The 13,673-nt window shown below is 43.1% G+C and overlaps 1 protein-coding gene across 2 annotated transcripts in view; it reads right to left on the reverse strand.

Annotated features, from left to right (window-relative positions):
• Window positions 1–53: 53 nt before the first annotated feature.
• Window positions 54–13,673, reverse strand: part of LOC129861316 (sortilin-like) — a 52,259-nt gene continuing 38,639 nt past the window's right edge. For both annotated transcript variants that reach the window (XM_055932630.1, XM_055932631.1), the window contains 6 exons: window positions 8,146–8,335; window positions 6,523–6,639; window positions 5,565–5,676; window positions 4,495–4,607; window positions 2,666–2,792; window positions 54–2,447 (listed from right to left, as the gene is read on the reverse strand). In XM_055932630.1, coding sequence (XP_055788605.1) covers window positions 2,433–2,447; window positions 2,666–2,792; window positions 4,495–4,607; window positions 5,565–5,676; window positions 6,523–6,639; window positions 8,146–8,335 — 674 coding nt within the window. In that variant the 3' untranslated portion in view covers window positions 54–2,432. The remainder of the gene's footprint in view (window positions 2,448–2,665; window positions 2,793–4,494; window positions 4,608–5,564; window positions 5,677–6,522; window positions 6,640–8,145; window positions 8,336–13,673) is intronic.

A 13,673-nucleotide genomic window follows, 5' to 3' on the forward strand; every position in this document is an offset into this window, starting at 1 on the left:
ACATTGGAATGAAATGTCATGTTAACGCAATGTTAGTCCAGAAGAGGCAAAACTTTCAAAGGGACAAGTTAATTTATTGGTCGTCAACCCAAAGCAAAATTGTCTCAAATATACAGAAGATATGCACAACAGATAGCAAGATTCAACAATTGAGCCATCACAATTATTTCTTTATACAGCCATTTTAAAATGCAAGGAAAAAAAGTCTCACCTCTCAAATCAAAGACATAAAACCAGCATGAATAATTCAGAACAAGTGTCTTCCCAGTGTTAACTACCGTACAGGTGTTGGCTCTAATGCCAATCGACATTTATTTTAGTCCTGTGCAAGAGTAGAGATGTTTTTGTACAAACCAAACACCAAGTATAGGTTGGATTTTAAATTCGATGAAACATTGCATTTGTCTGTTTCACAGTGGACAAATCAAGTAGTATTGCATCACAAGGGAATCAAATTGGTTCATGTTTCCATTTCCCATTGCTTTATAGATGGGAGAGTATTCAGAGAAACAGTTGTACTGAACAGAAGGGTAGTCGGTATTGAAGGGAGTTTCATTTGAGGTGAAATCCTTATTTCACATCATTACAGTAAGTGCAATCTACAAAATGGGTGCACTGTGGTTACACAGACATCTGAGATCTAGGGTGCATCCTATGGGCCCTGGTCAAAAGTAGGCCCCTATATAGGGAATAAGGTGCTATTTGGAATGCACACTTTGAAGCTATTATAGACCGTACGTACACTTGCCACTCATTGGGAAGGCACAGACCCAGCCCCCCATACTAGACAGACATTACACCCCCAAATGGGCTTCCGAGGCTAGAATGATCCGGTCTCTGTGAAACTAAGTCAATGACCTTCTCAGGTAATGTGGTGACCATAATAAAAATATGTTTATTCAGTAGAATTAGCTCATCTCATGTGAGCTACAGTACATAGAGGTCGGTTCTACACATAGTGAAAACAGGCACGCCAGTGTAAAACTGCTACACATCCATACAACATTGTTATAAAAACCACTTCTTCTAGCCGACTGCTTCGTCAAAAAATGTCCAGGTCTTATGTACTACATTTACAAATGTGCTCTTAGTTCCTATGTTTACGTTGTTGCCCTGTGTAGTCCAGTGATTGATTCCTACTGTCCTTCCTTCACTTTCAGATCTACTTTCACTTGTGTAGGGACAGCTTAACATATTAAAACAGAAGTATCATTTTTATTAAGAAATGAGGCGTAAGGCCAATTGCTATTTGTACACTAGATTTTCTCCCAAGGACTAAACTAAAAACAGACAGTTTTTCACATACAAAAAAAGGACATTGTTCCAATACAGCCAAATCATAATTTGAGATACATGCACGCAACACATTTGTATTACCCCATTGATATCAATGCATGATTTAGGAGGTGAAAGTTTGAGTCAGGTACCCATTTCTGGGGTTAGAATACATGGCTTTAGTTCAGTCTAGTTCAGAGGACGTGTTTAGAGGACGTTCCCCCCTGCTATAAAAGCTTAGTGTTGATACAGTGGATATAAACATGTTATTGCTATCCAACTTTAAATGCTTAGAAATATTTCCACTTCCATCTTATTAGTTAGGCAAAATACTTACAAATATTTTTTTCCAAGCCACAGTACCCAACAGCAACCTATTTACCATGTCCCCGACTGTCACATCAATGAAAAAGGAAAGCTCTTTATGTACAGGGGAGGGGAAGGGAGGGGGAAACAGGAAAAGTCTTCATTAGAAGTATATACGTAATATTCCCAAGAGCCCCAGCCCCAAGCATGTATAACCCGTAATGTTGTTTATGTTCACTTGGTTGAAAAAGATAGCTTTATGTTGTTAAGAGAAGATGCTGATGATAAAACAGCTTCTACACAGCAGTTTCCAAGAGGTCCATTATTTAATGTTCACCAGCAGTCCAGAACCACCACATTCCATCACTCAATTGTCCCCAACGGAAAAGGAACTTGGAGAATAAACTCTAAAATAAACCACAACACTACTACTGGCCCCATTTTGCTCTCCTGCTGAACTCTGTATGTGTGTCTCACTTGGAACAGAAAGCCTCATTGGATACCTCACTGATGAGAGCTGCGTTACAAGGACTCTCCACCAGGCGATGTAAGGTCAGGGGTTAGAGTTAAAGGGTCATGGTGGAGGGGAGAAGGAGGAAGTAACAGGAAGCGAAGGAGAGAGAGCAGCAGCGAGCCCCGGTGTACACATAGGACAAACTTGTTCTTCAATATAGAGCAGTGAGCCTAAGGACAGACAGGAGACTAGATTCCCCTGGTAGCTGCAGGAGCTTCTGGTTTGTGAAGGATAGACAGGAGACTGGTAGTTCTTCCTGGTAGCTGCAGGAGCTTCTAGGTTGTAAAGGATGGACAGGAGGCTAGTAGTTCCTCCTGGTAGCTGAAAATGCCACCTGTTACTCCAGAAGATCCTAGAGACACACAGAGAACAAACAACATTCCTATGTAGGTGGACTTTTAAAAGAAAGGACTAGAGAAAACACTGAGGCAAAGGAAAGTCACAACCAATCCTCAGAACAATCCTCAGAATCCTCAGAACAAGTGTCTTCCCAGTCAATTCTATATTTATAATAAGTGCGGAGGCCATACAACAACAACAAAAATGACGTTTGTGTGTTTGTACCATTACCTCGTCTGAATCGTGTAAGCCGGTCTTGTTGCTCGCCCGAGTGTGGTTGCTGTCTAATGGCTCGTCTACTCCGTCTCCCTGGGCCTCAGCATGCTGCTGTAGTACAGAGTACCTGTGTACCAGGAACCTGGAGGAGCCAATCAAAACACACCGAGCCACTTATAACCTTTTCACACATCATTGTGTCGACCAGAACCAAAACGGTGCTGGCTCAGATATTTAACATTTTTCACTGTGCTTGAGTAACCGGCTCTGATCTTAAACAACAACGACAACAGTATAGCCTGGTTTGCTATGTACTGATCTTAAAACAACAGTATAGCCTGGTTTGCTATGTACTGATCTTAAAACAACAGTATAGCCTGGTTTGCTATGTACTGATCTTAAAACAACAACAGTATAGCCTGGTTTGCTATGTACTGATCTTAAAACAACAGTATAGCCTGGTTTGCTATGTACTGATCTTAAAACAACAGTATAGCCTGGTTTGCTATGTACTGATCTTAAAACAACAGTATAGCCTGGTTTGCTATGTACTGATCTTAAAACAACAGTATAGCCTGGTTTGCTATGTACTGATCTTAAAACAACAACAGTATAGCCTGGTTCGCTATGTACTGATCTTAAAACAACAACAGTATAGCCTGGTTCGCTATGTACTGATCTTAAAACAACAGTATAGCCTAGTTTGCTATGTACTGATCTTAAAACAACAACAGTATAGCCTGGTTTGCTATGTACTGATCTTAAAACAACAACAGTATAGCCTGGTTTGCTATGTACTGATCTTAAACAACAACAGTATAGCCTGGTTTGCTATGTACTGATCTTAAAACAACAACAGTATAGCCTGGTTTCCTATGTACTGATCTTAAAACAACAACAGTATAGCCTGGTTTGCTATGTACTGATCTTAAAACAACAACAGTATAGCCTGGTTTGCTATGTACTGATCTTAAAACAACAGTATAGCCTGGTTTGCTATGTACTGATCTTAAAACAACAGTATAGCCTGGTTTGCTATGTACTGATCTTAAAACAACAGTATAGCCTGGTTCGCTATGTACTGATCTTAAAACAACAGTATAGCCTGGTTTGCTATGTACTGATCTTAAAACAACAGTATAGCCTGGTTCGCTATGTACTGATCTTAAAACAACAACAGTATAGCCTGGTTTGCTATGTACTGATCTTAAAACAACAACAGTATAGCCTGGTTCGCTATGTACTGATCTTAAAACAACAGTATAGCCTGGTTTGCTATGTACTGATCTTAAAACAACAACAGTATAGCCTGGTTTGCTATGTACTGATCTTAAAACAACAGTATAGCCTGGTTCGCTATGTACTGATCTTAAAACAACAGTATAGCCTGGTTTGCTATGTACTGATCTTAAAACAACAGTATAGCCTGGTTCGCTATGTACTGATCTTAAAACAACAACAGTATAGCCTGGTTTGCTATGTACTGATCTTAAAACAACAACAGTATAGCCTGGTTCGCTATGTACTGATCTTAAAACAACAGTATAGCCTGGTTTGCTATGTACTGATCTTAAAACAACAACAGTATAGCCTGGTTTGCTATGTACTGATCTTAAAACAACAACAGTATAGCCTGGTTCGCTATGTACTGATCTTAAAACAACAGTATAGCCTGGTTTGCTATGTACTGATCTTAAAACAACAACAGTATAGCCTGGTTTCCTATGTACTGATCTTAAAACAACAACAGTATAGCCTGGTTTGCTATGTACTGATCTTAAAACAACAACAGTATAGCCTGGTATGCTATGTACTAATCTTAAAACAACAGTTGCTGTACTGACCTTCCACCGCAGACGTACTTCTTGACAAAGAGGAACCCAGCTACGATACTGAGCAGGATAATGATTAGAACCGTCACTACGATGGGTGCTGAGCTGGACAGATGGCCGTCTATCTTTAGGAGGGGAGAGATAGAGAGAGTATAAGGGCAAGTCTTCCATCGTTGTCATGCAGTATACACAGAGAGAAAGACTTCCAGAAATGGGAAAGCATGTGCTACCATGACTACTGCACGATTAAGGTCATGTAACCAATGGTTACTGAGGTTTACACTGTTTTGAAGGTGAAATCCCTATCAATCTTTCTGTCAGCCTCCTGGGTTAAAATGTTGAAGTGATTCCACGTTCAAACTGCCCTTGTTATACGTAAGTTGTCAAATTCAATAAATGTTACGCAAGGATTCCTTCCATTGTTTTTTTGACATTCTAGAACAGGACCAGTGAGAACCAGTGAAAACCACTGAAAACCAGTGTGGACCACTGAAGACCAGCGAGAACCAGTGTGGACCACTGAAGACCAGCGAGAACCAGTGTGGACCACTGAAGACCAGCGAGAACCAGTGAAAACCAGTGAAAACCAGTGAAAACCAGTGAGAACCAGTGAAGACCAGTGAAGACCAGTGAAGAACAGTGAAGAACAGTGAAGACCAGTGAAGACCAGTGAAGACCAGTGAGAACCAGTGAAGACCAGTGAAGACCAGTGAAGACCAGTGAAGACCAGTGAGGACTAGTGAAGACCAGTGAAGGCCAGTGAAGACCAGTGAAGGCCAGTGAAGGCCAGTGAAGACCAGTGAAGGCCAGTGAGAACCAGTGAAGACCAGTGAGAACCAGTGAAGACCAGTGAAGACCAGTGAGGACTAGTGAGGACTAGTGAAGACCAGTGAGAACCAGTGAAGACCAGTGAAGACCAGTGAGGACTAGTGAGGACTAGTGAAGACCAGTGAGAACCAGTGAAGACCAGTGAAGACCAGTGAGGACTAGTGAAGACCAGTGAGGACCAGTGAGGACCAGTGAGGACCAGTGAAGACCAGTGAGGACTAGTGAAGACCAGTGGAGTCGTCATCTCTACTCACCAGTAGTTCCTGAGGTCCCAGTAGGTCATTGACACACCTCTTACTGAGGTCTATCTCTTTTCTCTCCGGATGTGTTCCTCCCTCACACTTATCCCCAGGGATCTTCCTATAGCTGTGGACCAAGAGGACATGCTTAGTGGTCAGTCATGGTCACATAGTTAGCAGATGTTATTGGTCAAATACATAGTTAGCAGATGTTATTGGTCAAATACATAGCAGATGTTATTGGTCAAATACATAGTTAGCAGATGTTATTGGTCAAATACATAGTTAGCAGATGTTATTGGTCAAATACATAGTTAGCCTATGTTATTGGTCAAATACATAGTTATCAGATGTTATTGGTCACATACACATAGTTAGCAGATGTTATTGGTCACATACACATAGTTAGCAGATGTTATTGGTCACATACACATAGTTAGCAGATGTTATTGGTCAAATACATAGTTAGCAGATGTTATTGGTCACATGGTTAGCAGATGTTATTGGTCACATACACATAGTTAGCAGATGTTATTGGTCAAATACATAGTTAGCAGATGTTATTGGTCACATACATAGTTAGCAGATGTTATTGGTCACATACACATAGTTAGCAGATGTTATTGGTCACATACACATAGTTAGCAGATGTTATTGCGAGTGTAGCAAAATGCTTGTGCTTAAATATGTTTATTTTTAAATAATATCTATATATTTTTTTAACTCTTCCATCGTTGTCATGCCATATGCACAGAGAGAAACTTCCAGAACTAGGAACCCATGTGTTACCATGACTGACAGTTGAGCAACACGATCAGGGGGTTCGGTGATCCACACTCTGATAAGTTACCTTGTCTGAGACCTGTATTAGATCCTCAAGCTAATTCCTAGACTTTAGCACAGTGGGCTAACACAGTCTTGTGATACACAGCGCAGGAGATCCAGGTTAGAACACAGATGACTAAAGCCTTACCCTCTGGTCTGCAGCAGCTCCTTCTTGCCTTGCAGACAGAACTCCAGAACGTGGCCCTTCAGGTCCTGCTGCTCCACACACTCGGAGCTGTTCTCTTTACGATAGAACCCAAAGTCACTGCAGGAGGGCAGCATGGAGCAGGTTAGACAGGGACAGCAGGCAGACCGCACAGGTAGTGGTGTTGAGAACAATTACTATTCTTCTGCCACTGGTAAACTGTCTGGAGCCAGGGTGACCACCACCCCAGTGTACTGGAGCCAGGGTGACCACCACCCCAGTGTACTGGAGCCAGGGTGACCACCACCCCAGTGTACTGGAGCCAGGGTGACCACCACCCCAGTGTACTGGAGCCAGGGTGACCACCACCCCAGTGTACTGGAGCCAGGGTGACCACCACCCCAGTGTACTGGAGCCAGGGTGACCACCACCCCAGTGTACTGGAGCCAGGGTGACCACCACCCCAGTGTACTGGAGCCAGGGTGACCACCACCCCAGTGTACTGGAGCCAGGGTGACCACCACCCCAGTGTACTGGAGCTAGGGTGACCACCACCCCAGTGTACTGGAGCTAGGGTGACCACCACCCCAGTGTACTGGAGCTAGGGTGACCACCACCCCAGTGTACTGGAGCTAGGGTGACCACCACCCCAGTGTACTGGAGCTAGGGTGACCACCACCCCAGTGTACTGGAGCTAGGGTGACCACCACCCCAGTGTACTGGAGCTAGGGTGACCACCACCACACTGTACTGGAGCTAGGGTGACCACCACCCCAGTGTACTGGAGCTAGGGTAACCACCACCCCAGTGTACTGGAGCTAGGGTAACCACCACCCCAGTGTACTGGAGCTAGGGTAACCACCACCCCAGTGTACTGGAGCTAGGGTAACCACCACCCCAGTGTACTGGAGCTAGGGTAACCACCACCCCAGTGTACTGGAGCTAGGGTAACCACCACCCCAGTGTACTGGAGCTAGGGTGACCACCACCCCAGTGTACTGGAGCTAGGGTGACCACCACCCCAGTGTACTGGAGCTAGGGTGACCACCACCCCAGTGTACTGGAGCTAAGGTTACCACCACCCCAGTGTACTGGAGCTAGGGTGACCACCACAGTGTACTGGAGCTAGGGTAACCACCACCCCAGTGTACTGGAGCTAGGGTAACCACCACCCCAGTGTACTGGAGCTAGGGTAACCACCACCCCAGTGTACTGGAGCTAGGGTAACCACCACCCCAGTGTACTGGAGCTAGGGTAACCACCACCCCAGTGTACTGGAGCTAGGGTAACCACCACCACAGTGTACTGGAGCTAGGGTGACCACCACAGTGTACTGGAGCTAGGGTGACCACCACAGTGTACTGGAGCTAGGGTGACCACCACAGTGTTCTGGAGCTAGGGTAACCACCACCCCAGTGTACTGGAGCTAGGGTAACCACCACAGTGTTCTGGAGCTGACTGAAACATATGCAGCAAACGGTAAAGTTCGCCCAACTTTAAAACCATTGTGGTTACGTTCCCATCTCCATACTGCCATACCAGAATGCATGCCCAATACAAGGCTTGGTCTTAGGTAGTATACTAGTGTGGATATTGGAACAGATTCATGATGACTAGACTTCTCACCATTGGAAGTCATCCAGGGTACAGAGGCAAGGGGTGGGTTGCTTGTTGACCTCATAGTCCCGCCCGTTCAAGCAGACAGAGGCCTTCCTCAGACGCAGGAACTTCTCCTTATAACCCAACATACAGCCGTCGTTAGGGTCGCTGATGTCATCAGAGTGCGCCAGCCACTGCACGTAGTCTTGGTCCTCACCTGAGAAACAGACATGAGTTTGCAAGAGGTTTTAGTTCAGTGGGCTAACACAGACCTGTGATGTGCTGGAGACCCAGAAGCCATCTAATACAGCAGCTTTATTCCCTGGTACTGGGTACTCAGTGTTATAATGCATGTCTAGGTACTAGGTACTGGGTACTCAGTGTTATAATGCATGTCTAGGTACTAGGTACTGGGTAGTCAGTGTTATAATGCATGTCTAGGTACTGGGTACTGGGTAGTCAGTGTTATAATGCATGTCTAGGTACTAGGTACTGGGTACTCAGTGTTATAATGCATGTCTAGGTACTAGGTACTGGGTACTCAGTGTTATAATGCATGTCTAGGTACTGGGTACTCAGTGTTATAATGCATGTCTAGGTACTGGGTACTCAGTGTTATAATGCATGTCTAGGTACTGGGTACTGGGTAGTCAGTGTTATAATGCATGTCTAGGTACTAGGTACTGGGTACTCAGTGTTATAATGCATGTCTAGGTACTAGGTACTAGGTACTGGGTACTCAGTGTTATAATGCATGTCTAGGTACTAGGTACTGGGTACTCAGTGTTATAATGCATGTCTAGGTACTAGGTACTGGGTACTCAGTGTTATAATGCATGTCTAGGTACTGGGTACTGGGTACTCAGTGTTATAATGCATGTCTAGGTACTAGGTACTGGGTAGTCAGTGTTATAATGCATGTCTAGGTACTGGGTACTGGGTACTCAGTGTTATAATGCATGTCTAGGTACTCAGTGTTATAATGCATGTCTAGGTACTAGGTACTGGGTACTCAGTGTTATAATGCATGTCTAGGTACTAGGTACTCAGTGTTATAATGCATGTCTAGGTACTGGGTACTGGGTACTCAGTGTTATAATGCATGTCTAGGTACTAGGTACTGGGTACTCAGTGTTACAATGCATGTCTAGGTACTAGGTACTCCAGTGTTATAATGCATGTCTAGGTACTAGGTACTGGGTACTCAGTGTTATAATGCATGTCTAGGTACTGGGTACTGGGTACTCAGTGTTATAATGCATGTCTAGGTACTGGGTACTGGGTACTGAGTGTTATAATGCATGTCTAGGTACTCCAGTGTTATAATGCATGTCTAGGTACTAGGTACTGGGTACTCAGTGTTATAATGCATGTCTAGGTACTGGGTACTGGGTACTCAGTGTTATAATGCATGTCTAGGTACTGGGTACTGGGTACTGAGTGTTATAATGCATGTCTAGGTACTCCAGTGTTATAATGCATGTCTAGGTACTCCAGTGTTATAATGCATGTCTAGGTACTGGGTACTCAGTGTTATAATGCATGTCTAGGTACTGGGTACTGGGTACTCAGTGTTATAATGCATGTCTAGGTACTAGGTACTCAGTGTTATAATGCATGTCTAGGTACTAGGTACTGGGTACTGGGTACTCAGTGTTATAATGCATGTCTAGGTACTAGGTACTGGGTACTCAGTGTTATAATGCATGTCTAGGTACTCCAGTGTTATAATGCATGTCTAGGTACTGGGTACTCAGTGTTATAATGCATGTCTAGGTACTGGGTACTGGGTACTCAGTGTTATAATGCATGTCTAGGTACTGGGTACTCAGTGTTATAATGCATGTCTAGGTACTCCAGTGTTATAATGCATGTCTAGGTACTAGGTACTAGGTACTGGGTACTCAGTGTTATAATGCATGTCTAGGTACTAGGTACTAGGTACTGGGTACTCAGTGTTATAATGCATGTCTAGGTACTAGGTACTCAGTGTTATAATGCATGTCTAGGTACTAGGTACTAGGTACTGGGTACTCAGTGTTATAATGCATGTCTAGGTACTGGGTACTCAGTGTTATAATGCATGTCTAGGTACTAGGTACTCAGTGTTATAATGCATGTCTAGGTACTAGGTACTGGGTACTCAGTGTTATAATGCATGTCTAGGTACTCCAGTGTTATAATGCATGTCTAGGTACTCCAGTGTTATAATGCATGTCTAGGTACTAGGTACTGGGTACTCAGTGTTATAATGCATGTCTAGGTACTCCAGTGTTATAATGCATGTCTAGGTACTCCAGTGTTATAATGCATGTCTAGGTACTAGGTACTGGGTACTCAGTGTTATAATGCATGTCTAGGTACTCCAGTGTTATAATGCATGTCTAGGTACTAGGTACTGGGTACTGGGTAGTCAGTGTTATAATGCATGTCTAGGTACTAGGTACTCAGTGTTATAATGCATGTCTAGGTACTCCAGTGTTATAATGCATGTCTAGGTACTAGGTACTGGGTACTCAGTGTTATAATGCATGTCTAGGTACTGGGTAGTCAGTGTTATAATGCATGTCTAGGTACTGGGTAGTCAGTGTTATAATGCATGTCTAGGTACTAGGTACTGGGTAGTCAGTGTTATAATGCATGTCTAGGTACTAGGTACTGGGTACTCAGTGTTATAATGCATGTCTAGGTACTAGGTACTCAGTGTTATAATGCATGTCTAGGTACTAGGTACTGGGTACTCAGTGTTATAATGCATGTCTAGGTACTAGGTACTGGGTACTCAGTGTTATAATGCATGTCTAGGTACTAGGTACTGGGTACTCAGTGTTATAATGCATGTCTAGGTACTAGGTACTGGGTACTCAGTGTTATAATGCATGTCTAGGTACTAGGTACTGGGTACTGGGTACTCCAGTGTTATAATGCATGTCTAGGTACTAGGTACTGGGTACTCAGTGTTATAATGCATGTCTAGGTACTGGGTACTGGGTACTCAGTGTTATAATGCATGTCTAGGTACTAGGTACTCAGTGTTATAATGCATGTCTAGGTACTAGGTACTGGGTACTGGGTACTCAGTGTTATAATGCATGTCTAGGTACTAGGTACTGGGTACTCAGTGTTATAATGCATGTCTAGGTACTAGGTACTGGGTACTCAGTGATATAATGCATGTCTAGGTACTCCAGTGTTATAATGCATGTCTAGGTACTAGGTACTGGGTACTCAGTGTTATAATGCATGTCTAGGTACTAGGTACTGGGTACTGAGTGTTATAATGCATGTCTAGGTACTAGGTACTGGGTACTGAGTGTTATAATGCATGTCTAGGTACTGAGTGTTATAATGCATGTCTAGGTACTCAGTGTTATAATGCATGTCTAGGTACTAGGTACTAGGTACTCAGTGTTATAATGCATGTCTAGGTACTAGGTACTAGGTACTCAGTGTTATAATGCATGTCTAGGTACTCCAGTGTTATAATGCATGTCTAGGTACTCCAGTGTTATAATGCATGTCTAGGTACTCCAGTGTTATAATGCATGTCTAGGTACTCCAGTGTTATAATGCATGTCTAGGTACTGGGTACTCAGTGTTATAATGCATGTCTAGGTACTAGGTACTGGGTACTCAGTGTTATAATGCATGTCTAGGTACTAGGTACTGGGTACTCAGTGTTATAATGCATGTCTAGGTACTAGGTACTAGGTACTCAGTGTTATAATGCATGTCTAGGTACTAGGTACTAGGTACTGGGTACTCAGTGTTATAATGCATGTCTAGGTACTAGGTACTCAGTGTTATAATGCATGTCTAGGTACTCCAGTGTTATAATGCATGTCTAGGTACTAGGTACTAGGTACTCCAGTGTTATAATGCATGTCTAGGTACTCAGTGTTATAATGCATGTCTAGGTACTAGGTACTGGGTACTCAGTGTTATAATGCATGTCTAGGTACTGGGTACTCAGTGTTATAATGCATGTCTAGGTACTAGGTACTAGGTACTGGGTACTCAGTGTTATAATGCATGTCTAGGTACTGGGTACTCAGTGTTATAATGCATGTCTAGGTACTCCAGTGTTATAATGCATGTCTAGGTACTCCAGTGTTATAATGCATGTCTAGGTACTAGGTACTAGGTACTCAGTGTTATAATGCATGTCTAGGTACTCCAGTGTTATAATGCATGTCTAGGTACTCCAGTGTTATAATGCATGTCTAGGTACTCCAGTGTTATAATGCATGTCTAGGTACTAGGTACTGGGTACTCAGTGTTATAATGCATGTCTAGGTACTAGGTACTGGGTACTGGGTACTCAGTGTTATAATGCATGTCTAGGTACTAGGTACTGGGTACTCAGTGTTATAACGCATGTCTAGGTACTAGGTACTGGGTAGTCAGTGTTATAATGCATGTCTAGGTACTGGGTACTCAGTGTTATAATGCATGTCTAGGTACTGGGTACTCAGTGTTATAATGCATGTCTAGGTACTGGGTACTGGGTACTCAGTGTTATAATGCATGTCTAGGTACTAGGTACTGGGTACTGGGTACTCAGTGTTATAATGCATGTCTAGGTACTAGGTACTGGGTACTCAGTGTTATAATGCATGTCTAGGTACTAGGTACTAGGTACTGGGTACTCAGTGTTATAATGCATGTCTAGGTACTAGGTACTAGGTACTGGGTACTCAGTGTTATAATGCATGTCTAGGTACTAGGTACTCAGTGTTATAATGCATGTCTAGGTACTAGGTACTAGGTACTGGGTACTCAGTGTTATAATGCATGTCTAGGTACTGGGTACTCAGTGTTATAATGCATGTCTAGGTACTAGGTACTCAGTGTTATAATGCATGTCTAGGTACTAGGTACTGGGTACTCAGTGTTATAATGCATGTCTAGGTACTCCAGTGTTATAATGCATGTCTAGGTACTCCAGTGTTATAATGCATGTCTAGGTACTAGGTACTGGGTACTCAGTGTTATAATGCATGTCTAGGTACTCCAGTGTTATAATGCATGTCTAGGTACTCCAGTGTTATAATGCATGTCTAGGTACTAGGTACTGGGTACTCAGTGTTATAATGCATGTCTAGGTACTCCAGTGTTATAATGCATGTCTAGGTACTAGGTACTGGGTACTGGGTAGTCAGTGTTATAATGCATGTCTAGGTACTAGGTACTCAGTGTTATAATGCATGTCTAGGTACTCCAGTGTTATAATGCATGTCTAGGTACTAGGTACTGGGTACTCAGTGTTATAATGCATGTCTAGGTACTGGGTAGTCAGTGTTATAATGCATGTCTAGGTACTGGGTAGTCAGTGTTATAATGCATGTCTAGGTACTAGGTACTGGGTAGTCAGTGTTATAATGCATGTCTAGGTACTAGGTACTGGGTACTCAGTGTTATAATGCATGTCTAGGTACTAGGTACTCAGTGTTATAATGCATGTCTAGGTACTAGGTACTGGGTACTCAGTGTTATAATGCATGTCTAGGTACTAGGTACTGGGTACTCAGTGTTATAATGCATGTCTAGGTACT

Source organism: Salvelinus fontinalis, chromosome 8 (assembly GCF_029448725.1).
Source record: "Salvelinus fontinalis isolate EN_2023a chromosome 8, ASM2944872v1, whole genome shotgun sequence".
Taxonomy (NCBI): domain Eukaryota; kingdom Metazoa; phylum Chordata; class Actinopteri; order Salmoniformes; family Salmonidae; genus Salvelinus; species Salvelinus fontinalis.